The sequence below is a fragment of the Andrena cerasifolii genome, chromosome 1 (genome assembly GCF_050908995.1).
Source record: "Andrena cerasifolii isolate SP2316 chromosome 1, iyAndCera1_principal, whole genome shotgun sequence".
NCBI lineage: Eukaryota > Metazoa > Arthropoda > Insecta > Hymenoptera > Andrenidae > Andrena > Andrena cerasifolii.
The window spans coordinates 15,456,609-15,484,225 of record NC_135118.1 but is presented as its reverse complement, the minus strand read 5'-3'; the positions used below and the strand labels follow the sequence as shown (position 1 = coordinate 15,484,225).

The 27,617-nt window shown below is 47.9% G+C and overlaps 2 protein-coding genes across 2 annotated transcripts in view; one reads left to right on the top strand and one right to left on the bottom strand.

The window, feature by feature from the left end:
- Positions 1–27,617, bottom strand: part of Hiw (MYC binding protein highwire) — a 278,415-nt gene that overhangs the window by 15,848 nt on the left and 234,950 nt on the right. The window lies entirely within an intron of this gene.
- Positions 40–27,452, top strand: LOC143379006 (uncharacterized). The gene is made up of 4 exons (XM_076831251.1): positions 40–819; positions 23,779–24,198; positions 24,687–24,979; positions 25,252–27,452. The coding sequence occupies exons 1-4, from the start codon at positions 613–615 to the stop codon at positions 27,011–27,013; spliced, it is 2,682 nt and encodes an 893-aa protein (XP_076687366.1). The 5' UTR covers positions 40–612; the 3' UTR covers positions 27,014–27,452.

The window sequence follows — 27,617 nt, the reverse complement described above, 5'->3', positions numbered from 1 at the left end:
CGGTTGTTGGTGGGGAGGAGACACCGATCGTGCATGCCACCGACCACAGTTTCAAAGCAACCTCCGTCATGATCGCGTCAGCTGGCCTCTAGTTGCCCCACCTCTTCGGGAACAAGCCGTCCGCGCGCGTGTTTGGTCTCGCTCGCGGCGAGTGCGGGCTCGCCTGAGCCAGTTTCCTGCCCGCCTTCGATCGCCGTTCTCTCCTCGCGATTCACCTCAGCGACGCTCGCCGCTGACGAGGAATCGTCAAGGATAAAGCAGAACGGTCGATACAAAAAGCTCCCCGGAGACGTGCAAGATTATCGCGGAGCACGTTCTCCACTCCCCTTTGTCTCGCGCCCGCGACCATCGCGTGGAGTGCAGGCAGAGGCCTCTGGTACGGTCAGCTCGGAGTGATCGATCGAATCCAGATGCGGCCCGCTTGAAAGTATCGAAGAAGAGGGATCGAGCAAGATCCGGAACGAAGTGGATGGGGCAGTGCGGGTACGCGTAAACGGTGTGCCGTAAATGATGTGAGGGGAGATCTTGCCGGGCGTAAATCGAAGACCGATCGATCGCGGTCGTGTGGAACAGCGGGGCCCTTTGTTCCTGGGGATCACGGAGGATCGCAAGATGAGCGGCAGGCGGAGAGTGTTCAGTGCCCTGAATGGGCTGAAGTGTGATCGTGCGATCGTATGGTCGGTGTTGTTGTGGTGTCTAGTATTCCTGCTTGGTAACGTGGAGAGTGCACCGCCCGGGATATGCGCGATGGACGGGTGCAACTGCACCGTCAAGGCACACCGTTGGGTTAACGTCAAGTGCGTCTTCTCTGACAATCAGGTGAATGAAACAGTACCGTACGTGACTAACCTAGGATAGGCCCCCGCGGGTATCGGCCATCGACGTAGCCGTTATCTTCCCCCGCACTCGTCCTTTCCCGCTAAGATACTCGCCAGACCGCCATGATGACCAACGGCATAGAAAACGTGCAACGCAAATGTGCGACCGATGACTAACTCTCTCTCTTTCTTTCTCTCCGTTTCCAGCTTCGTCCGTACGAGATTATGAGTTTCGGTAGGGTCCACCGCGTGGTCTAAAAATGGAAGCCCTAATTGTCGTACGACTAACCGGGATGAACACTTCACCCCGAAACAAAGGTTCCTCGCGGACTCTGGAGATAGAAATCGAGATATAAATATTCTACTTAGTATCTTGCAAGCTAAACCGTCCGATTTAAGTATCCTAACAAGAATCCGCGACCAGAGCTCCTGTCTCCCTCCGAATTGCCACCGAATTACACGAAATTGCTTATCCCCGGCGTTCAAGGTGAACGCGTGCGAGTCCCCGCGTTTCGAACGGTGAAAGTGTCCGGAGCAAGGGACTCCGGGATACCGTGTTCCATTTGGAATTAGCATATAAATCATCGGTCCGTGAATATGGTGGGAATGACACAGTGGTGTGCACATGGGAAGACTCGGAGGCCCCTGCGCTGCATAAGCGTCTTCTATGAGCACGTTTCGGTGCATTATACATATCCGGGGCTCCACTTGCCATTCCCGTTGTCAGCTGCGCTGTCTCGGCTGGATGCAGTCCAACCCGATGCGCTACGCCGGAGAAGAGACTGTATTACGATAGATCGCGGTGGCAACCGGCTCTCCTTCGGGCTGCAACTTCCGCGAGGAACTTGGGAATCGAGTTAGAATGGACGGGCTAGCCGCTAACGGGATAACAAATTGGTATTGTTGTCGGCCGCCGCGATGGAAACGCGATGCTTCCTATCGCGCCGATCAGAACCGTCAGCGGGAGAATCGTATTATGGCTCGGGTAGCGCAACGGGCCGGCGTTACGGGCTGGGCTCGCCAAACGAATGCTCCCGGAATCCAGTTATCAAGAAACGGGCGCAGAACGCGATCTAGCCGGGGCGAAACGTTACCCGGCCCCGAGGATTCTATTTCCAGACACTGGTAACGGATGATAATAATAATTGGTGTATAAGAGGAGGTCGCGCATGTGAATTGTCCTAACGCGTCGCGGAATTGACGATGGTCTCGATTTCTGGGGTCGGCCAGGGGTTAAATATCGATGCACGTTACGCTTGTCGACTGCAGGCCGGGGCCCCCTGCTTGCTGCCTATCTTTATTCCGATCCGAGAGCAGCGTGGAAACGCAAGGATAGCCAGTTCTGCGCAACGTTCACAGGTTTACAAAATCACGTGCGCGGCCTGTCGTAAATGCTACGCGTGTCATTGGCTTCTGTTGTTAGAAGTACCCGGCGACTGGGGAAATGTGACCGCCTCGGTGAAACTTTCTCTCCGTATCAGCGGGTCGCAACAGTCATCTGAAATCTGAAACGAACTTCAAAAATGTTGGACCCAGTTTCGCGCTCGCAAGGGACACATCTCTTCTCCGCGTAACTTTTCGTTCCGTTGTATCGTAAATGTATGTACTACATTGTCCCCGCCAGTTTTGCGAAAATGGTCTTGTCCAGGGGCGCGCGAAGCACTCCCGCCCAATCCAGCGCGTATAAACTACTCTGAAACTTTAGCGACAAGTTCCTCAGCTCCAATAAGCATCTATTTATACAAGATTTGGAGACCGCGGCTCTCGCAACTCTTAGCATACAGATTCCTCCAGGGAATGATAACTGAAAGAGAATAATAACTTCCCACAGCACAGTCGACGATAAATACTTTACTGCTTCTCTGCCAAGTACAGTTGCTCCGTGAGCTCATGGCTAGGCCAACTATGTTTCGCATTATTGAAAGTAATTTCTGTCGGTCCGACAAACGCCCGTCGCGACAGGCGTGGGCGTGACACGCATTGCAATGTATACCGGGTGTCTCTAATCATCGGTGAATAGGCAAACGATCAGCGGAGGATATTTTTTCACCGCGGATGCCTGTTTCGTAGTTCGTTGACACGAACGTGGGTACCCGCCGCGGGAGAACTCGTGGTGAAATATACTTCCTAATCGAATCAGATCCAGCCACGACGTCACTTATCATTCCACGGTCGTTAATTCCATTTACAGGCCGCGCCAGTGTGACTGTTTGCGCTAAATGCCCGAGGAGGCTTTCTTTAATGGTGGGCTTCGGGGCTCGTTCGATTCTCATCATCGTTCAATGAAATACCGTTGCGATTACGAAGGATGGTTACGCCAGAGCAGCATTGCAATAGGTATTTTCAGTTGCAATTTAGACAATACGAGTTGCATCGAAGATGATTACTTCATCGATAACGTGCTTATCTGTTCAGAGAAGCTGTGCAGACGATACTGCAGAGATGTAGTACGCTCAGATCAGTTTCTTATCTCCAACTGTTCGTGCTGATGTAACCGATCGATGCAGATACACACATGTATCAAGTTTAACGTTCACGTGTCCCTTGTTTTACCTGGGAAATTGAGCTGTCAGCGACAGAAAAATCGCGGCCCCATTATCCAATCAGTTACGTCTCTCTGCTAGATCGAATAATGGAGGTTCCACTGTGCTTCCTCAGCAATGCATGTCACTTCCATCAAAACAGTTAAAACAGTTAAACACCGTTTCGAAGAACCTCGTGGCACGAACTCGTGTTTATACATTCAGAGAAGCTCCGGGGGAGGCTCGAAGCCGTGTAGATCGTGGCGATATAGGCCCCACGAAATCGTGGGTCGTCGCGCGCGTTCACCTAAACCTAGCTCGGCTTCCGCCGCGCGCAACTTCCGCTCGAAGGGTTCAGCTCTCGAAAGCATCGAGCAGAGAGGAGAGCGGACTCATTGTCATAGCGTCCACGATATTTCTCCTCGTGTCTGAGACCGGCATTGTTCTTCCATCAGCCCCCCAGTAAACAATTTGATCTTCCTCTCTGTTCGCGGTCAGATTCGAAAAATCATAGATTAACCTTATCGCGGCGGTCGAACGTTGACCCTTCGGCGTCGGTGCGCGCGCGATGATTCAGCTTACGTGGACGGGCTTAACGTCGTTTACCGATTCCTTGATAAACGGCCGCTTCGCGTCGCTAATTCAATTGGGAAGCGATGCGTGGAAGCGATCGGGACAGGCTGAACTCGTCAATTAGCAGCGATGGCAGCGCGTGCCGCGATTAATTCCATCGAGCCTTCTGCTGTATCTGCCCGTGATACAATAACGAGCCAGGCTATAATCGCGTGAGCAAATAAAGCTGGTCCGATCGGAAACAATGACAATATGGTCAGCCACAGCGGGAACCAGCGTTCCACGAGATGTAAGCGACCCGTGGCACAGTGGCGACACGTTCGAGGAGCTTGCCCCCCTAATTACCCGACTGAATTATCTCGTTGGAGTGGCCCCCGAAAATGGCCCGGTCGTGCCCCCGCAGTGACGACCCCGGATTTCGCGGGAAACTTGTATATACCAGGGACAATGCCGAGCTAACGTTCCCGAGAACTCGTCACACCTCTGCGGGCCTTTTATTCGTATCATTCGTCGGTCGTTCGACGTGACCGTTGGATTAATAAATTGACGGTCCGCTGACGGGGTGTCGGAGGGGCAGAGGCAGGCCGCGGTGGGAATTTCATACGCACAAAACCGACCACGCGGGAGCGAGAGGAGACACCGCGGCGAACTCTTCTCTTCGGCCGCTGCCCAATCCTTGTCCCGGCTCAATTTATTCACAATAGGCTCTTTCAACGAATTACACTTCGGTCCGCGACGAATCTCTGGGTGTTACCGAGCGGCCGTAATCATGCGGGCGGTGTGTGGCGCGAGACGGGGCGCGAGGGGAAAAAATTATGGCGCGCCGGCCGTCGTGCACGACGTTCCACGGGCCATTTCCCTTTCACGCCACTGCGACGGCTTCTTTTCTCGCCTTTTCCTTTCGCTGCGCTGGCTTTTATCAGTTGGCTGGCGCAATAACGCGCAGAGTAGCTTCCCTGAAACTTTCGGGGACCGTTATCGGGGGACGTCTCAGATAATTCAGCGTCAATATTTCCAGCCTCGAAGAGCGGAGTTGGGAAATCTCCGACCCCTTTATCGTGGACAGAACTTATTGTGAAACTCGTTGAGAATTCATTACGTTCAGGGCCTTCCGGCCCTCGATCAGATAAGAGATCCCAGTAATCGGCAACCTACGTTCCGAGCGTTCAGAAGTATTCACCCCTTTCGTTTCCCTTCGAATTTCACGATCGAGTGTTATCGTTTAAATCAACGCCACCGGACATAGTGGCGTGCGGAAATTTCCAGCCAGTTATATATTTAATTCTGTTTCGTAGGGCGATAGGCGACTTTTAAATAATAGAGTACACGTGCCTTTGATATCGACACTCTCGGCTTCCGCCGCTCCAGTGCGCTACCCTTCTCAACCCCTACTGCTTTCACTACCACCACTGTATTCCTTGCACCTACGGTAATATCTCGGCGCGACCCTCTTCCCTCCACGCATCCCTGCAATTAAACCACTGAAATCCTTCGCCGTGGTGGATGTAAGCTGGCGTCTGTGAACGGAGCGGATAACTTCGATAACCCAATAATCGGGGGCGCGGATCGAGATTGCGGGCACGCAGCGCGTTATCGCGTCGAGGCCTGCGCTCCTCCTCCCGGCGGCCAGATAAATTATTTTAGAACAGACCCCGGTGCACAATACGCGCATCTCGCCCGATTGCGGTTTGCCGGCTTTGTCTGGAGAATTCGCTCGGGGGCGTAGATATAGCCGACATCCTGCTTCGTTCATTCCCGACGATAATTCTCCGTAACACCCCGCGAGCACACTCGAGTTATCGCGATTGGTCACACGTGCGAAGTGGCCCGTTCTCTCTCTCTGGCTCTCTCTGCGCGTGTAACTCGCCGTGAGCGCTTGTAAAATCGCGCGTGCAGCCGCGCGCTCGCCTAACGTCGCGTCGATTGGCCCAGGCGAGATTCTCCGCTTTCGACCGCGGCCTTGTAGATTTCCTCTTCGCGATCGGCTTCGAACGTTCGCTTCTTTTTCCTGTTGGGAAGCTCCTTGCTTGTGCTTCTTTTAGCGCATTCCATTCGAGTGCCTCTTTATTTCCAGCTTGCTGGAGGATTCTCGGGCGTCTAGTTCTGCCTTTTTGGGTTCAAGGTCAGTCTAACAAGGGCGCTCGTTTTTCGAGTACAATTTTATTCGTGCTGATGCATCACTTGTAATTTTGCTTCCTCTTGTACAGAACTTACTTTCAAGTTGCGGGATTCTTTGTCGAAACAGCAGCGACTCTACAGTACTTTCTGTCAATGAAATGTTAGCTCGCCCAACCCTATCTATTAATTGCAAGAATGTTTTGTCAACTGGTAGAAGTGACATGCGCGTCGAGATTCTAAGCGCTGTGAAAGGAAATGTCGCGATTCAAACTGCGTGTGTGTGCACAAACACTTTTACGCATGCGTGTGATCGAGAGTCCTCGTGATAGTTGAAATACTCACTTTTCTTTCTATACTGCTATCTACGTTTATGCTGGAAAATTAAGTAGTCTCTACTGTATCATCTTTCTAATTCAAATACGAAGCTTCAACTTCCTTGCAAACTTCTTAGCAACAGGAAAGGTGCTACGTATCAGAGAACTATTTTATTACATCCCTTTACCACTATTATTACTATCTACTGTGACTTCAAAGAATAGTAGTCTAGTCTGCACTTCTAGTCTGCATTCTAAGTGACCCTCGTATTTTAAATAACTCTGAGTCCTGACATCACCGTGCATAAATAATAACACCGACGTAACTATATCTTCTCCATTCCCACGTTATTACCGGATTTATGACGTTTCCCGAGATCACGCATCTGGTTTATATTTCAAACTTTCCTCATATCTTAAATATGAGACGTTGGCACGTTCTCAGGTGCCACGGTTGGCACGTAAGTAGTTCGGCAAGAAAGTCGTTCAAGAAAAGTTCAGCTACACTGACTTTTTTCTGGGCATTATCCGCTCTTCACGTTTCTGAAGGAAGCTGAACCAATAACAATGGGCATATTGTTCCGAGTCAGTGCGCTTCGAGTTCTCTGATGGAACGATGATGACCTTGTCAGACCCTCCTGACCCGAGGTCTCCCATGAGTAGTTCCCTAAGCTTTTTCCTGTGTTCCCTGCCTCCGCATTTCCGGCTCGAATACAGGTCCTTCAAGTTTTCCGCGGAAGCTGCAATTCGTTTTGGATCGCTTTACAAAGAACGCGATGCCGCGCGTGGGAAATCACGCTCAAGTGTGTCTTTCCACTGCGATTTATCAAGTATACGGTCTTTGTAAGAGGAATCTTTTTCCACGCAACGGCGATTATCGTGGAATGTTCTCGTAAATCACGTTGCATTCAGGATGTAGTGTAGGCAGGTTCCAACCTTGGAACGTTGGATTTAAATACTGAATATTTGTTAAGACGCTGAATTGAGGGACGCCAAGTTGGAGTGATCACTTTGGATCAACGTTTGGTCGATTTACGAGCAGGATTGCTGACGGAAATATCATCCGAGCGGCTTAAATTATGAGCGGTGCTCGACGTCTTCAAGTACCTCAAGTAGTTCACAGTCTCTAGCGCTCTTCAAGATTTTAAACGTCGGGAATATATCGTATGCGAAACAGCTACGGCCGTGACATATTTGTCCTAATTGTCAAACGCCTATGTGACTTCACATCAGGCGTTGTAGGCACACTAAAACCGATAGCGAGGATTAGATTAACCCTTTCGTCGAGGAAAATCACTATAGTAGCTCATCGTTAGACATTTATTGAGCACGAAGGGCTGCTACACTGGTACAGGTTGATTCTCTCGGTGCGCCTGTCAAAGAGATGCCGCCTGGTACCCCGTGGCGAAGTTAATCCCTCGCGGGGCCTCACCAAATTTTATGGCTTTCGACCCTCCAGGGCGTTGGAGTGCCTATTAAGAATTTAGAAATATTCGAGTTCCGCATTTCTCATCAGATCGTTGCGAAAACGACGCCGCTCGATTCCTTATGCTTCGCCGATGAAACTGACACCAAGAACAACGTAATTCGGACGATAATGAAGGAAATCACATGAAACATTGATTTGCATAATTTCAAGCTAAATTCGTTGAAAATAGTCCGATTTGCATGACATATGGTATGATTTTAATCGGAAGAACGCCAGAAAGCCATTGGTGTCACTTCCATATCGTTACGATAAAGAATAAAGAATTTCTTAATACGCTGAAATGAATATTTCACATTTTTACCCTGGACTGCGGTTCGCCGACCGCAATTTGCTGCGGTCGGCCGAGGATTCATACCTGCTTCAGAAATAAAGTAATTCTTTATTCTTTATCGTTTCGATATGGAAGCGACACCGATTAATTCCTTGTGTTTTTCCGATGAAAACCATACCGAATGTCATGTAAATCGGATTATTTTCAACGAAGTTAGCTTGAAATTATGCAAATCAATGTTTCATGTGATTTCCTTCATTATGCTCCGAATTGCGTCGTTCTTGGTGTTAGTTTCATCGGCGAAACATAAGGAATCGATTAGCACCGTTTTCGCAGAGATTTGATGAGAAATACGGAAACGGGACATTTCGCACTTATTAATAGGTACTCCAACCCTTCGACGGTCGAAAACCATAGAATTAGGAGAGGCACCACGGGGGGTTGACCTCGCCAAGGGTACCAGGCGGCATCTCTTTGATAACCGCACCGAGAGAACCACCCTGTATCATAACTAAAGAAAGCTAAAACTTCAATGTTACCTCAAACTTAGAATCGGTTAATTCCACTTTGGAGTCAATATTAATTACTCTTTACACTACAATTTCACTTCGAAACAATCAGAATAATCTCGTGCCTCTATTGCTTCATAATGTTACTATACATCAACAAAATACATCCAACTCTGCTCGGAGCATGGCCACGGGTTAAAAGCACAGTGAATTCAGGGAATGAAATCACCGCGAAAAGCTGCCACTGATTTTTCCACCAAAGAGGAGCACTTTAGATCCCAGGCCGTCCAGCCGACAATTAACCGAATTATCCGTCGACGAGGGTCCCGTATAATGCCGATGGATCCTGTGTATCCCACGGTTTCGTGTGTCGCCGGCTCCTACGTCCAGCAGAAGTAATTTCGTCCACGAGGGAAGGAGCATCAGCGGGCGCGTCGTCATTCCACGAATTAACTTCCGGCATTCCAGCGGCAGCCATGGCGCTCCGAGGCTCGCGAAATTCGTGGGACGCGATTCCGCGATAGTACACTTTGCGGAGGATCGCACACGCGTAATACGTAATGCTGTGGTTTTGCGGCGACCACGATGAGGTTCGCCTGGAGGCAATATTTGTGAGATTATTTCTGCGCGTGGAGTCGAAATTTTGTCGATTTTGTGGAGTCAACGGATGACTTTTTTTTATATTTACGGTCGTGACTAACAAGGAGATTATTTTAGGTGTCCACCTCCGATCCTTTTGATTTTTGGATATGTTATAGAGGACCGAAAAATAAGAAACACGTGTTTTGTTATTTTTCCCTGTTTTCATATTTGGGGGGTGAAAAGTGCGTTCAAAGTTAGGGGTGAAAAATCATTTTTGTGGAATATCTCGAGAACTATTAGAGATAGGGGAATAGTGTCAATGGACGAATTTTGTGTCTTTGAATGCGAGATATGATTGACTCACCAGATTTCCAAAAATCCACAAAAATGATTTTTCAACCCTAACTTTGAACGCGGTTTTCATCCCCCAAATATGAAAACGGCGAAAAATAAAAAACACGCATTTCTTATTTTTCGGTCCTCTATAACATATCCAAAAATCAAAATGATCGGAGGCGCACACCTAAAATACTCTTCTTGTAAGTAAGAATTCGGAGCATCGATGCTCATTCAGTTGTATAAGGGAAACAAGAAAATTGGTACCTAGTCGAGAAGCTAGAAAAATTCACTGCTCGAGTTCAAATCGAATACTCCAAGTTCTAATAACTTACAAGGCAGAGAAACTTTGATTCACAGATCGGTAGAAAAGTTGGCTCGATTTCCGTAAAGTTATCAGCGATCGATAGACCCCAATTTCTCAAGAATTCGAGGTTAAAGTATACATCCGTATACTTATACGCGTTGCGGTCGCGTAATTACGACGACGGTGGCACACAACCATCGAGGGTACACCGGTCGCCAGCAAGGTGATCCATCGATCGGGCGTTGAACTCGACTCGCACTAGCTGGAGTCTCGTGTTCACGGGTCTCTCGTTTCGTACGAGCATCGACTCGCAACGCGATTCGACGTAAACAATAGCCAGGAGGGCTAGTTCATCCGACCCGGTTATCGATTATCATCTTGAGACCATCTTCGAAAACATATCTCCAATTCCATGCAACCCCGAGCTTACGCAACATTATCCTCCTCTCATTTGCGGACTTGACTTCCGGGCGCGCATCAAACTCAAACGGCAGTTCTCTGTTTTTTACCAGTCGACACAGTTTACAATCGGGCTTCAACCGAAACCGCTTGGAGCTCCTTCTATTACTCACACTGCCTTCTCTCTCCTGGATTTCACATTGGGATTCGTGCTTTAATACCGCTTCAAACGAATTCAGAAATATCATATCAACACATAAATGGTACCTCGAAAAACAAAATACACGCTCTGATAATTATGCGCTCTGTCTGAATTACTCTACAATTCAGAACAATTGAGGATGTTGTGAGAAATATTCATCCGGGTCCTAGCTGATGAACCGAAAAGAGAGTTTCAATGAAATTTTATGAGACGCATTTGGAGCGTGCGAAGTATTCCGCTCCAACAAGTACTATGTGCGAGCGAATGAAGCTGGATGTATCGAAGGAAGCATCGAGTGTAAGAACTTCGTTGAGATTGATACCTATTCGATGTACGGAGAGCGGAAACCCTGCGACTACCGCGCGAGAACTTTCGCCTGTCCTTTTCTATCGGGGGTAAGAAAAATGTGGGGCAAAGCGTGCAGTTCGAGTCACAGATGGCACCGGCGAGGAGAACGAATTCCAGGGGCAACGCGGAAAGTAACAGACAAATAGCGCGAGATATGCATCAGGTCGGCTGAGCGGCAAACAACGTGTTAAATAATGCAATCTTTAAAAGAGCGTATCCTTCACGCGGTGCTTTGCGAATTCTGGAGGATTAATAACTTCACTGAATATGCGCGAGGAATATTCCGGACACTCGGAGGATGGAGTGACGAATGAGACGAGTTTAGGGACGTTTCATTGCCAAGGAAAATCGTAAAGCAGGGAATCACGAGTGGGGGAAAGGTGAAGGAAACTTTTGTTTAGGCTGTAAATATGCTGGAACAATTGCCAGGGTTTCGCTCGTGCGTCAGCTGGAATTTTAAATTCGACTTAGTTTCCGGGAACGGTAACCAGACCCCTGTTGCGGTTACGTCGAACATTCGCTCGACAACTGTGTCGAGTAACGAACCTCACTGCCACTTTCATTGCTCGACAACAGGCAAACTTTCTGTATCTCGAAGAAACATTTATCAGTGGCCGAACTCTCGAACTCTGACTTTTTCGTGGTGCCTTTCTGGTCATAGGATCACGTGAAATCTCTCTCTTATTTCTCTTCTTCATTTTCTCTCTTTTCCTGTGCCTTTGTTTTTACACTATGCTTCACTGTTTCTCTTCCTGCTTTCCTTTTCCCTCGTTTTTGTCCATTTCCTCGTATACTTTTTTTTTTTCTTTCGTTTCGCACTCTCTTGGTACTTCTTTCCTTTTGCTTTTTCTCTCCCCGTGTTTTCTTATTCTTGACTTCTCGCTCCTGTCTTTGCTTCTTTCCGCGCGCGGTGAGCTACTCATCTCGTGTTTCAGCATTTGAAATTCAAAGTTCGCCGGCGGAAGCGTCGACAGTTTTGTCAGCGTCGAGTCTAGTGTGGAGGCTGCTTCTTGGAAGGCTGTTAACTTTTGATTAATCCACTCTTGATGTGAAATAGATTAGTTATAAAACGAGGGCAAGTATTTCGCAGGTAAGGAGTCGTCCTTAAATTACGTAAGGCTTTTTTTTGGGGGGGTGGGGATTTCGAATTACGTTTGCTTACAGGGGGGGCGGTCAGGTAGCGTTTACGTAATATTTTTTAACATAATTGTCAATGAATACAAATTCTATCATTAATGTTCCAGAAGAGTAGTTTTAGTTTAAATCTCCCGAAACCAAGTTGAATGAATTATATAAACCTTTAAAAGAATTTTAATAACTGACAAAATTCAGTGTAAAATATATTACGTAAGGAAGGGGTTGCAATATGAAATCTTACGAATTCTTATACTGGGGGGGGGAGGGGGTAAGAAATCGCCAAAATTACCCTTAAGGTACATATACGCGACGACACTTTTGTGTCTGGATCAAGTGCCTTTTCTGTCTCGCTAGAGCTCTAGGCAGTTTCCAATCTTCCGGAAATTTTTCTGAGTGTCGTATACGCTTGATCTAAACACAAACGTGTCGTCGTGTAGACGTACCTTTACGTAATTTAAGGACGGTCCCTAAACGTGATGATAAGTTTATTAAGCGAACACATAGTTTTTCCATCGCGCATGTGCTGTTCTGTCTTCTTTGTGAATAACTTCTGGCGGATAGCAGCAGCTAATAACGCAGTCCTTGAAACGCGAGGTTTCATGGCTCGTTCGTTTCTTCACCTCTGAATCATGTAGATAACATTGTTATCTTCGACATTAGGCATCTATGTACACACATTGATTACGCACACAGAGCAGGAAAAAGTTCTATCGGACAAAATGTCGTTTTCATGAAACCTGATAAGACGATGAAAATGAGTTTCATTGGAGGTAGACTCTAAAGAGAAAGGCTACACGCTTTTGAATTCCGTTGCGTAACCATATTGCTTGTAATTCAGAAATTCGTTGAATTCAGAGGAAGTGCAGCATATTTGGAATACTGTTGGTAATTTGGAATACCGAAGTATCTAATAAACTACTACCGCTATTTAATTTGTTACACCGCAGATAATAGGGGCTAATGACCTTTTAACTAATGACATTTCTCGATGAACCGCTGTTTTGATATTTTCGACTTAATCTGCAGAATAAGAAAGCGGCAATCTGCAAAACTTTTTCAGCAAGTATTCAATCGTTCGAATCATGGTTAGAAGATGTCAAAACTTTAGAGTTAAACACTTAATCTACTCGTTTTAATTAAATAATTTAGAGAATACAAAGTGTCACATGAAACTTTAGATTCCATTGTCATGTTGCTAATTCGGAATACCGAAGGTGAAGGTAATTTGTTTCACGCGCAAAGGTACCGCCGCGTTGGTTTCGGCCAGCGCTGTCCATTTATAGGTATTTACTTAAAATTGTTCCTATATGGTAATTTGTTAGCCTAATTAAATCATAAAAGCAAACAATTTTATTATCTACGTGGTTTTTTAAGTTTTTTAAATGAAGGTAAATTGTAGTACCGGTATTCCAAATTACCCGAACCTTAATGAAAACGATACTTACTGTCATTTCTTATTTAGGCGAAAGTTTCAGTTACTTTTTCTTTTTTATTATTACTGAGAGTTGAGAATATAAATGTTTATTAGTTTCCCTATGATATTATGCAGTTTTATTTGTTTCCACCCGCTGCCGCCATTTTGTATTCGTCTTAAACAAACTGGTATTCCAAATATACTGCACTTCTTCTACTATTGAATAAGACGGGATCTGCTTCGGTTTATTAGATTCTCCATTTTGGAAGGCTATAATCGCTTATTCCAGTAGAATTATTTATTACGGAAACTAGCTTTTCAATCAGATGTACTTATAACCTCATTCGATTCACCTGTACTTCCGTTCCCTCGGTGCAAACCAAAACGGAATGATTATCAACAATCGATGATCGAGTTTCTTCGAATACAGGATGCACGTTCATACGCACGAAACGGAAACCCCGATTGAGACGCACCGGGAAAAGATTTGACGGTATTAACTCTTATCATCGAGCAAGGCAGAATTTCCAACGCGTCGAGTGCAGTTAATCGAATCCCGAATAACTCGATTACCGTCCTCTCAGCTTGAATTACAACTATAAACAGTGTCTTCGCGCAGAAGTCTGTTTCTGGGTTTCTTCAATTAACTACCCTACTCGCGGGCAACTTCGTCGCTCATGGAAACAGACGCGTAACTTTCCAAATACTTTTTGACTGCATCTATTGTTCTCCATTTCTTCAAGTTTCACCCACCGCCGCATCGAAGCAAACTGAAGTACTAAACAATTTACAAGGGGAGGCCGCGACATCTGGGACACGGATTTTGATGAATTAATAAAAAAAGGTGTTTATGCGTTGACGAACAAAGGCGATAGCGAAGTTTATTATAATGATGAATAGCGGCGCGTGTAAAGGGCAGGTCTCGAATCGGAACTTTCACCGGTTCGATTCTCACTGGGATCATTTTTTTTTTTTTATAAATGTATTTGGTATTGTTTTTTCTTCGCTGCCTGTGCTAAGATTTACGTCCGAAATATTTAACAAGTCGGAATTGTCTGAACTTGTTGAAGCAAACGTGCTTACAGTCATCGCACTAATCGTAAACTTCAACGTTTTGCACTTGCAATAAATAATAAAATAATAATCCGGAACGTATACAAGAAAAATTGAATATTCACAAATATACTCTCGAACATCAACCGACAACGCATGAAATAGAACTGCCACGGTACAAAGTAACGTGCACGAAATGCTGCAACAATTTCTTATGTTTATATGAAACGACGAGTTTGGCTCGTGTCTGTCAACGGACCTTACTTTTAAATTAAATCAAATGTAATGCCCACTAGAACATTTTATTGTTTCACTTGTTTTTACGATAAATGTCATATTCTAGAATGTAAAAAATAGTACTTTATCTGTTGAGGAATAAAACAATACAAAATACATTTATAAAAAAAAAATGATCCCAGTGAGAATCGAACCGGTGAAAGTTCCGAAGCGAGACCTGCCCTTCACACGCGCCGCTATTCATCATTACAATAAACTTCGCTATCGCTTCTGTTCGTCAACGCATAAACACCTTTTTTTTATTAATATTTCGGAAACTCTGGGGTAGTGGACCCAACATGTGAGACATACATTAGTCTACTACACCTACACTATAACATATATGAGATTCATCAAAATCCGTGTCCCAGATGACGCGGCCTCCCTTGTTAGACCATCTTATTATATCGTTCATAAATCAGTGGTGTTAAATAAAATTCAGCTAAGCAGTTAATTACGTCTACTGCTCCAAATTACCTGACACTAGGAGATTACGGTGTGATCGCTGACCAACGAAGGACGAACACCGTGTCATATAAATTCTACACCCACCGAACACAAATTTTACACCCTTCCCATGCACGTTCGTGAAGAAAGGGAGAACTATTGTTCATGTAACTCAGTCGGGATTTAACATTCCACCCAAAACGCGGGGCCTTTTGTTTCTGCGAACAAGGGGGGTAAAAAAGAAAATTGATTCCTGCCCTCGTTGCTCTTCGTGGCTCGTACATAAAATCAGCTCGGCCTCTGCGCTCAGCTTTTCGCCGGATCCAAGCCGCGTTATAATCCACGGGGCGGCATTGTCGGCCGTTCGTCAATTCCAATTCAGCCGGCGGATCGTCGATAGTTCGTGACTCGATGCCTTAAAATCGAAGCACCGACGGCGCTTTGCTCGGCATTCGCGGCACGTGTCTGGGAACTGCTTAATTATTTATCTGCCCAACCGAGTGGTTCTTCTGCCGTATAATTTGGGGGTCGATGGTGCTTCGAAATACGATTCGAAGAGCCTTGAACGCCTCCAGTTCGAACCAAGAGACGCTCTAATTGTAAGAGATATCTCGTGTCCCCGTCGTAACTTCCCTTCGTAATTCGTAGCTTCGCTTTACCCGAGCTGGGGCAAACTTCCATGAAATCCACAAATTATCTTGCTCATCATTTTAACCGTCACGAAGTAATCCCAGCGTTCTACCTACACAATGCCGCTCCTTGTTTACTCCTGGACGCCACGGTACTAGGAAGAACAATACAAATCGCGAAATCTTCGGCTGTCTTCGAACAAAGCAAGTTTAATTTGCCGCTGATGGACTTTATCCCCCCAATTTCCACGGCTGTTCCCCATTGTACGGTGGCCCATTTTTCGCGGGCAAACGCGGCGTTACGAATTTCGCCGGCCCGTGGACGGACAATGGCCGGTTAATTGCGGGCTTAATTAACATTCGTTCATTCCCCCGGGGACATGGTTTATCGTTGCTGTTTACCAAGATCTCGTCGCGCTCAAACGCAACGCGCCCCGTGCAATCTGAAATCGTCTGTTTATCCTCGGGGAACGAGAGCCACCCCCTTGTATAATTTCGACTCGCAGGAATTTCTTTCTCTGTCCCCGTCCCCCGGGACACGAAACCGTTCTTGGGTGGGGTGGACCGTGTGTTTCCTTCCGTTTGTTTTCGTTCTCTCAAGACATCGCCTCGGGGCGCGTTTCTTCGTACGCAACCCCTCCAAGAGCGACGACACGGCTCGCTGTCCATTACAAAGTTTCACGGGGGAAACCTTCGAAAAGCGAAAACCCAGCGCGGGGGGGTAACTTCATCCCTCTTGTCGCATATGACCCGACGACGCCGCTAAATTCGATTATTCCAGTTAGGATTTCCTTGCCGTTGTAGCTCCTCGTCCCTCGTTGTAACTTTACACCATACGGCAGTCATCCTTTTACCGATACTCTTTTTCTGCCATTTCTTCAAAGGTATCGCGCCGACGATGCGTGGTTACGTGGGTGGCTGATAACCAGGCAACGACATTCGGACTTTTTTCGTCGCGCGGACCATGGACATAAATAACTTTGGTTCAGTGGCCGCGGAGGGCCTCTCCTGAAACCGAGAAACTGCAAAAGTAAAATTGACTCATCGAGGCGCACGATAGCTTGCATGTGGGTGACTTCGGGGGAAATTAGGGAGTTTTCATTGGGTTAAAGGTCAGAGTTCGATGATAGCTCGATTCTTTATTTAGATAACTCTGCAAGCTGCTTTCGATTCGTATCCCACCAGTTCGTGTTATTACACAGATGAGCATAGCAATCTGCTTGACATGTACTCGATATTCTTGCTCAGAAGTGAATCGTAGGCTACGTACATCTCCAGAAATATCCAACATCCATAATTATTGTTTCCTCCCAAAACAGTGTTGAATTTTTCGGAAACAGAATCTCCTCCAATAATCCTACAATTAGCTCGCGAATGAAACGGTTGTTGCTGGCACGAATTTAAGCGCCGTTCATAACTCGAGGTCCTCTTTGTGCCGGCGGCTAGATGCAGAAATAGCCAGGCGTTATCCCCCGTCCCATCCTTTGAGTCAGCACGCGAAATGGCACGAATTTTAAGAGCGGTCTTAGTCATTCATCGTGCGTAGAAACGCGTGTCCCGGTGTATCTGGAAGACTCACGTAGGCAACTGGTAGGAAGCATTTCCCTCGTGTCGCCGTTCTCCTCTTTATTTCGAAGAACGTCTCAGCTGTTCCGTGCGATGCACCGTGCCTGACGTCACCGATGCGCCCGAGAAGATGCATCCTCTTCTTTGCGTGGAGCCCAGTTTACAAATCTCCAGTTTCTTTTTTCTCAGCAACGATGAAACTTTCCAGTAATTTCCTTTCTCACCCGATGCACTTTCCGCTCAAATTGCTCATACGCATTTGGTGTGTCGTGGGTGACGAAACGTCAATACGTGTGCCTGAGAACGCTCGAGGGGAGAACGAATGGACGAGCCACGAGAAAGCATGCCGTACGGCCAGTGATCGTTGCCCCAATGCAAAGATTGCGGTAATAAGCGAAACAGAACGTAATTCGACGGTTCCGTTCCGAGTTCATTTCTTAATGGAGTGACGGTACAGGAGTGGTCAGCCGGAAGTAATTGCAGTCGCATCGGCGCGCCCTGTCCTCGATCGTTCTTGGTCACGCGATCGGTTTCATCTTTCGCGTAAAAGCGACGTTCCTCCACTCTTTCACTTCATCACCCTTGTAGAATAAGATTCTTATCGCTGGGTCGCGATAACAATGCTCCAAAGTTTCGGAGCTGAACCTTTGACAGAGGAAGACTTTGTTAGACGTTGTTACTTTGGCTCGGGGACTCTTTTACACGGCACTCTGGTGAACGCTTCGAGTGTCGTAATCACGTTTCATTCCGTTAAGCTCTTGATACGATTCCTGGTAATGCTACTGGGATGCAAGAAGAAATGTTCAAGTCACGATATTCAATCATCTTCGTTCACTTCGAGGACCATGCGCTTAACTGCGACTTGATTCTCGTTATCCAAAAAAAACTATATCGTGTTCTTCGCACTCTACTGCGCATGCATGTACTAGACAGAGGGTAATTCTCGAAGAAAGCACCGCAACTCTCAATTCTCAAATATGTACAGTCGCATCCGAAGGTAAGTTGACACTCTTTAAAATCGCATAACTTTTTTAAAATTGGTTCAAACGACTTGAGTTTTTTTTAGAAGCTAGCGGAATTAGTTTTCTAGGTGACGTGTTTCGTCGTTTTGGAAACAAATTGCAACTGGTCGGAATAGCGATGAGAATAGCGAAGGTCGGTTTTTTCCAAATATTTTTCTGAGCCTGTAATGAAAATTCTAAAAATCCGTTTGTGGAGTGAAGTTGTAGACATGCTGAAAGTTTCATCTAAATAGATTAACTTGTGTTGTTCTAAGCTACACACGTTTAAAGATCGCAGAATAAGTTAAAAAATAACTGATTTCGGGAATTTCGCGATTTCCGTCCTTGTTATTCCAGACCAATTTTAGAAGAGTTATGCGATTTTAAAGAGTGTCAACTTACTTTCCGATGCGACTGTACATAACCATCCCAAGTCATCAAAGGCTCGATTATAAACCACTAATTAATGTATCCACAAAATCCATTCTCCCTTCGTTTCTCGGGAAGGTCAGCCAAATAACACCGTTTTCGACGAAAATCTGGTTGAAAGGAGCTGCAGTTGACACGAGTTCTCAGACCTCTAATCACGCTGCTGAATCGAGGAACAGCCTCTACGCCTCCGTAACGCGAAAGGACTTCCAGAAGGCACACTGGCCCCATTGTTCTTGCGCACCAGATTCCCTGACACCGTTTCCATCCTCCAGCTCGTCGGTTCGCCCGGCTCAATTAACAATGTTCGCGTGGGTGTTAATCCGCTCGGCGGGGCGCCGTTGTCGCGCGAGAAACGCGTACACGCCTGTTGATGACGCGCGATCGCGACGGCTCTTTTTCCAATGGCTGGGTGCAAGGGTTCAAGGCGAACCTGTCGCTTGAAATCGAGCCAGCAAATCGCGCTGTAAGCGGTTGGTGACGAGGAAAAAAGGCGAGGTTACAGGAGCTGGCTGGGTTCGCGTTACGGCGACGTAACCGTGCCGCGAAAGTCGAGACTATAAGCGCGACGGAAAGCCGCGGTTCCAGACGCGACAATGTGAATCATCTCCTCGCTAATGAACGCACTGAACGATTCCCTTTGGATTTCCGAGCAACTGCGCGTCTTCATCGTGCACGCGTGGAATTGAGACGGATATTTGAATTCGAAAGGATGAATTGTCAAGTGCTAGGTCCCTTGAGTGGTACTTGGAGGGTTTATGGAGAGCGCCGAGGGAAAAGTGGGTGATGATGATACTGGTGAACGGGTAGAGAAAGGAGGAAGAAATGATTCTAACAGTTCTCCACTAGTAATCCCACTGGATGGTATTTAATTTCGTTTGCAGCAATATTCTGGGTATTCCAAACTTGTACGATAAATTAGAGTAGTAATTTTAGCGGCCCTTTTCAGGCCACCGAATTTTGATTAAATTCTGATTAACCACTCCAACTGTGGACTACTGAGTTGCAACTACTTTTCGTATCGAACGAACGCACCACGCTGCGCACCCGCAGTTCCAGAACGCAGCCAGATGGTGTCATGATTTACACGAGAAGCCGTGGTCCAACAATTATTTAATTATTCCTCGCGCACAGTTTTCCCAGGAAAAAGATCGTATTTCCCTGCCAAGGGACTGCCGAGTGCATTACAATGAATCAGGCCGCCGTAGCGAGGATCGCTTAGCAGCGTCCCAAATGGATGTTGTGATATCCCGCGGAACCAAAAATACCCCGCTAGATAACGGATTTAGCTCTCCAAAAAGGGGGAAGAGTCCAAGGTAAAGGGGCAGGCTTCCCTCGGGGAGCACGGCCAGAACCGAAACGCGCGTACACGCACCGAGAATAGCGCGACGGGAAAGATAAACAAATTGTTAGGAATTCCTTCGAAAAAGAGGAAGTTCCTCCGCGATGTCGGCGGAAAGAATTCAACGAAACATACACAGTCCATCCTACGCTTTCGAAAGGCTTAGGCGAAGGGAACGACCGATCTAGCACCCACGGATTTCATTTATCCGCCGCAGAATGCGTCCTCAAACGTCTTCAAGCCGCAGCGTCTTCCGTGTCCTTTCTATCTCGCGTTCCGTACGAGCGCAGGTTGACGAGCGCGAGAAACTTTCCCCGCCGTTGATGCGCCTGCTGTGGAAAGGGCTCGAGATACGAGGGTATTAAGGGATTAGAAGCATCTTCGCCCAGGGACTTACCCCCGAGGATCGACGCGACGCCTCGACTTTATTCAACCCTCGGAAGACTCGAGGAGAGGACTGCTCGAAACCGGCTCCGCGTCTCGTCACGCACAATGCAGCCACGTACGAGTCTTTTGTCCGACAACGTCGACCCACCTTCTCCTCTAGGATACCCGGTAGCCTCCCTGTCTCTCGAAAAATAGGGCTCCAGACGGTTTTCTCCCCCGATCCACCTGGGCGGTATATCCAGGGGCGACGCTCGCGTTATCGTCCCATCGCCAGGGAACGGCGTTTCTCCCGATGCTACGCGGGCGCAGCGGCCGGCCACGTTTTCTCATGTAAATTTCAAATTCTCCCGCTACTTCTGTCGTGTATAGATTTCGGTCCGGCGGAGATTTTCCAAGCTTTCTGTTTACGCGGGCCGAGCGCCGTGGGAAAGCGGCCCCGAAGCATTTCCAAACTGTTACCGAGAGACCCCGCCCTGTTTCTCTGCCCCGCTTCTCCTTTTGCCAAGATAAACTTTGCACCGGCGTGAATATAAATCACCGGCGCGCGCGCGCCCGTGTTCCCGGGAAATCCGTGGAAAAATGGGACACGCCCGATTCCAGCGACAACCGTTCTCCATTTTTCTACCCCCTCGCAAATTGGAGGGCGAACTTTCATCCTATTGCGCGATTGCCGAATTGCGTCGGAGCGTAACAATCTGCGTTTCTAGTACAGCTGGTTTATTCAAAAGCGATTATCGTCGGAGTCTAATTGAAAATGAACGGACAGCTGTTGGGAGTGCAACGCAATTTGTTTGGGCGAGTTTGGATGGTTGGCTGGTTTTTCGGAACGCAATCGATCAAAATATTTTTCTTTAGAATCGCGGCTCGTATATTCCAAGAATCGATCGTTACTATTGTCGCTTCACTGTTCATCTATGACGTTGATAACTTTTACCGTGCCAGTCGTAACAAAATAGGGCATTCAATGGCTAACAATTGCATCGAATTCCGTGTCTCCACGAACGAACCTTTAATGGAATCGTGCTATCAACAATTTCCACCCAAAATCAGTCCGTGATTTCATAATTCCGTAATACGCGGCTGCCGTTCGTCCCGGGTTCCAGCGTTTTAAAAGAGCAGAGGGGGAACAGCAGAATTATTGCTTGGCATGGCGTTCGAACATTTCATTAAACTGGCGCGCTGACAAACGTACAGATAGCGGGGAACAGCCAGGAAGTCGACGTCAGCGGAAGTACTTTTAAAGGTAACTCGCCGTGGGCCAACAATTTCTCCCCTGCCCTCTTTCCCACTCCCTCTCTCTCGCTCTCTCTCTCGCTCCTTCACTGGGAACGTGATTAGTATGGTACCGAAAACACAAACTCCACATGTCGATGTCTGCGTGCTAATGACGAGCTCAGTTAATTTCGCCGATATCCGCCTCTTTCGTTGCTACCATTTCTCACGTTCCATTTCATCCGCTCGCTCAAAAACATTCAGCCAGTCGCAGAACGTTAAATCCACGAATTTACATCGAAGCACCGTGACTCCTATCGACGATCACTTGTAAACCTACCTGCGCCAGCCACGAAGACAAATAAGGGGAAATCAATTGGCTCGTTTCGTTGTTTAACGAGTAACCAAAGGGGGAAATTCGATTTCTTGCCGTTACTTGCTCATTCGAGTTCCAAGGCAGTTCTTTTGTGCCCTGGTTTATTGCCGACGGTTCAAAGGGAACGCGAACTGCCGGGAGAAGCTGCTGACGTCGTTAACAACCCTTTTCGAGACGCAAATGGAATGCTGGAGCGGCGCTCGATCGCCAGCGTTCTGCCACGACGCACGTATTATGTAATAAAAGTGTAAACGTAGGTGGAAGTGCGTGCGAGGAGGCGCGTTACCTTGGACGAACATCGCGCACGATATGGATAGATTTTTCCGGAAATCGCGTGATTCATTTTTCACGAACACTGCGCGCGGAATGATTCGCGCCTCGTTACGGATTCATCTTCCGGTGCGGAGGCAGTGGGAGTTGTTTCCGAGTGGATTTTATTCCGACACCGTTGTTGGAGATTAGAAGTCTCATGCTTTGGGACATTACAAATATAGAATGAACATTCAGAATTAATCTGAGAATCTATGTTCAGCGTTGGTCTCTTCTATTACGGATTTGGTATTGATTGAGAATTTGCAAACATCGATTACTATTCTTGGAGTCCTTCGACGTGATGTTGCTGACGCCCTAATACATTCTAATTGGGTCTAAATTTGAGGATGACGCATTACCGACATCCGTATTTATATAAATGTCATCCGTATATATATATAAATGTCACAGTGCGTCGTAATTGCACGAGTGATTAATTAACAGCCGCAATATTCATTATTGCGCGACATTAATTCCAGAGAGCATCCCAGTGCGTCGCGTATTCTTCCTGCACCTTTTTCTCGGCTCTGCTACAATTGCCCCAGTAATTCAATAGGTATTCACTTGTTGATTTTCAAAGGCAGGGGACTTCCACTTTATTCCGGAGATATTTAAATATCTAATTATTACTCGCCGCCGCTGGAGTCGTAACACGCAAATTATTCCGAGAAATTATTCTCGGGAGCTTATTAAAGTCGCTCCCTTGGCTCTTTTCAGCCTCGCAGAAGTAGGAAAAGGGAAATAAAATCTCGCCGAGAGAGATGACGCCTGCAATTGCACGAATTTTATGACAATTCAACCTGAACTCCACTCTCGTTGGGCCAAAACCGTCGTTATTATTAACGGCATAGAAAATCGTATTTTAAATTGTAACAATTCTAAAAGTTCGCGCACATCTTGCTTCGCGCAACAAATATTACAATCATCCCTTGGTAAAAAGAAATGAATGGAGAAACATCTGTCACACAGATATGCGCAGATGACTCCAGAGCTCACTACGAACTAACAAATAGTCCAATCCTTGTTGAAAGCGGGGCTCAAGGAGAACATCTCACACATGCACACCAATAGTTGAGAAGCTAACCCGCAACCGCAAGTGCAACCCATTATACGAACGTACGGTCGTAAACTCTGCCCAAGTCGTAACATTTTTCACTCCCATTATGCCTCAAGTTTTCGCCCTCCTCAGGCGCGGGCATAAATTTCCCAAACACCCTGTAGAAAGCGAGGAGTCGAGCTACCTGTCGTGGCCTCCACAATAGATCACCATTGGGGGGATCGAAAGGTTCTCCATAGCTTTTAGGAATAAGCCTACGGTGGATTAAAATACCTTCTCCAGCGATCGAGCGTCAGCTTCTAAAAGGCTAACACTACGCTAACCCATTTTATTTCTCTTTGTCTGTCGCCAGGACGTGGAGTTACTGAAGGGGGCAATCCCACTAGACGTGATGGAGGTGGAAGTGTCCCACTGCAGGGAGTTGAGGATCCAGTCAGGTGCGTTCGCGGATGGTGCACCCTTGAAGCGGGTCCACGTGTCCGGGATCTACACTTTGGTCGCCAAGAGGCAGGCCTTCCAAAATTTGAGCGCTCCGAACACGCACCTCGAGGTGTCCGAATGCAACAGCGTGATCCTAGAGAGCCACGCCTTCAGGAACTCCCGGGGGACGCTGAGTGTCTCGATATCGAGATGCAGACACGTGGCGATCAAACCGAACGCCTTTTCTCGGCTGCTCTGGATCAGGATCGAGGAGGTGCCCAATCTGGAGCTCTCTAGCAACGCGTTCAAGCTCGAAGTTTCTCAGCATGGCAGGCATGGACCAGCGACCAAGGTCAGGTGATCTATGAAATCGGCCTGACCTGAATTGTAGAGGTCTCTTCGAGTGACCCTTCATGTTATCTTCTGGTTTCTTTTTATACGCGTTTCATCGGTAGATTGATTCTTTACCGCGAAGGATTTCATTGATTATTCATTCGAACCTGAGTCAGAACTGTTCCTTCGAGAATTTATTCTGCAGCGATTTTTCATAAGTTGCAGTGGAATATTAAGTGACATTACGCTCGTCGAAACGAGCTCAATTCGCGATCGAGCTATCATACGTTGCAATGAAAGTCGCAAGTTCGTCACGCTTATAAAAAGACGTGTTTTCGTATCGTCTCGTGTTTATTATCCTCGTTTTGCCCACGTGGTGGCGAGCCCAGGCGACCGAGTAGTTGTCTCGGTAGCTCGCCTAGGAATTGGCGATTCTCCAACAGCTGCTGCTGCGACCGGCCCGGGAGATCTCGCTATAATCTCGATTTCTAATTCCCCCGCGCGCAGATTACGTTCCAGAGCGTGAGAATCACAGAGCTGCCGACAGCGGTGTTTCCATCGGCGGTTGCGGAGGTCCGGATGGACGACGTCGGGACGAAAGTGATCCGCAAGGATGCCTTCTGCGCCATGTCGATCTTCAGCGTGATCATCAGCAACGCGACCATCCTGGAGATCGAAAGTGGCGCGTTCAGCGACAGGGCACTAATCCACAGCCTCGAGTTCGTCGACGTCCGGCTAAAGAGCATAGAGAGAGGAGCCTTCAGGGCTGGCCACGATAACCTCACCATACAATATTCCAGGTAGATTTAGGTTCTCTTTTTATCCCTTCACTGCTGCCTTCTCTGTTTCTTGATCAAACTACTGGGAAGTGAATATTGAATAAAATCACTTAAACTATGGCGTGATCTGTGAAGCGGAGTGCTTAGGATGCACAATACCATCGGGTGCCTTGAACATTTTTACACAATCAACTTTTTCTTCCTGGAGCTACGGATATGTTCTTTCCACGTAACAACTTTTGGTAATGACCCTACAACTTAAAACGAACCTTTCTGTTTCATTATGTTTCCAGGCTGTCCGAGGTAGAAACCGGTGCCATCAACATATCCGCGGCCACGGTCACCTTCAAAAACAACGAATTCCAGAACCTGCAGCAGGGAGCGATCATCCTGCATCAGTGGAACCACATCGCCATCGACGACAACGTGTTCGACGACCTGGAGACCGACGCGATCACTGCGGAGGTGGACGCCACTTCGGCGCCGAACTTCGAGTTCTCGTTTACGGGGAATCGCATACAAAAAGCGCGGCCTGGTTCCCTCAAGTTCGCCGCGATCTCGCAGCAAGTGAACACCGCCCGTGTGGGCAACAACTATTTCGCGCAGAAATGCAGCTGCAACCTGGACAAGTGGATACGCGAGGTGACAGGCAAGAACAGCTCCGTCTCGTGGATGATGGACTCGAGCTATTGCGAGGTCGACCAGCTGCTGGACAGGTGCTTCAACCTGCCGCAGGGCTACATGTCCATGAGGAACTTCACAAAGATCATCTGCACGGCTGGCGATCACATCAACTGCGAGAAACCGTCCGCCAAGCTAGAACCAAGTGTCAGCCCGCCCAGCGTCGGCCCACACATCTACCCGAGGCACAAGGGCTACATCGACCTCGAGATGAGCGACTCGGAGCAACTGCAGCGCGAGAAGAGGATCATCGTGGTGATTTGCGTGGTGGCGGTGTTTATCGTGCTCGTGGTGATCCTGTCCTCGGGTATCCTGTACATGCGTAGGAGTGGAGTGTGTCCGAAGCTAACATCCGGCCATCTGATGAACCTCGCCAGCTGGTTATCGCCCAGCAGCGGGATGACTGCCGCCACATCAGCCAGGTCGATCTCGAGGCTGAGCGTGCACGAGTACGCCGGCCTTCAGCCGGAGACGAGGATCCTGGAGGTGGAGACTCAGCCAGAAGCGGCAGGGCAGGACGAGGAGGATGTTGAAGGTCTTTATCCTTATACCGAGAACAAAGCCACCCAAACCCTGCCCGAGGAGCTCACCGAGGAGTACCTGAGGGATCTCAAAGAGAGGCTCAACGATCCCGACAACTACAATCAGGCGAGAGACATGATAGAGCACCTGTACGATCTGATAAAGGTGGAGGAGAGCTGCAACAATAATAACGACAGGCAGCCATCGGGCAGGGACGAGAACGCTTACGACATGATTCGACCGAAGCAGAGGAAGTTCAGGGGCCCTCCCAAGTCCTGCGCCAGCGTCGGTACCAAAGCTCCGTCGTTGGAAAAGCTGCTACCGAGCGCGATACAAGTAAGACCACCGTTGACCGAGTACACAGAGCCTCGTGACCAAAGAACCAACGAACAGAACCACCTGTACGCGGAACTGTCGGGCGACGAGACGGTCCCCAGCACCAGTCGGTTGTCCCAACCGATCCTGGCCACTCTGGCTGGCAGAGCGCCGCAGCCACTGCCGCCGGACGTCGTCAACGATCACTTGATCAACGCTCACTCGAGCCAGCTATTCAGCAACCCGAACACTGAAAACCACAGGCCCCCGGACAGCCCCAAGTTCGAGACGAATCGAAACCAAGGCAGGCCCATGAGCTTCCTCAAAGCGCTGGGCGAGAGCATCCTCGGAACGACGAAGACGAGCAACAAGAGGCCTAACTCGTTGCTCTGCGAATACGCGGAACCTTCCGACGTGACCGCCCACCTGTACTCGGAGCTACCTGAACCCCAGACCTCCACCCCAGCCAGCAAGATGGCGAACAGACCGCTGCCCATCAAACCCGACCAAGATTCCGTCAACGTGGCGAGAGCGTAACCACGCCCCTCGCCGATTGTCTGTGATATAAGTGTGTATGTACGTGTCGCGAGAACGAGAACTAAGGCGATCGTTCTCCCGTGTTTTCCTAATCGCTCGTTCGAGGAGCGACGAGTTCGTGCTTGGTGACCGAGTGTGTAGTTAAGAAGCTCTGGCGTTCAGAATGGAGCCCCTGAGAGATACCGCGCGGACAGAGATAAGTTCGATATTTCACGAGACTGCCTTTCAAGGAGCTTTGTAAAAAGTTAGGGAAATTGGAGGATTAACGTTGCTCTGTATCTGTTGTATCTGTTTTAAGTCGCGCGGAGCAGGCGTCGATGTAACTCTCCGAGGATCGAAAGACGAGGTTTATTTAAACGACTGGCCCCAAAAAGGCGGATGTATCATAGATTTCCATATATTTGCTTCGTCAGGTATTATTAAAGGAGTATTTCACATCCTTCGCTCGCCTGTCAATTCACCGCGGAGCGGCCAATCACGAGACTCTTCCCTATTCCCTTCTCTTTTCGTAGCCTCGTGGAATCATCTAGACGCGATATCAAACTTCGATAATTCCTGGGTACGAGTTCTCTCGAGACCGCCGCAATACACTTGGTAACGGCTA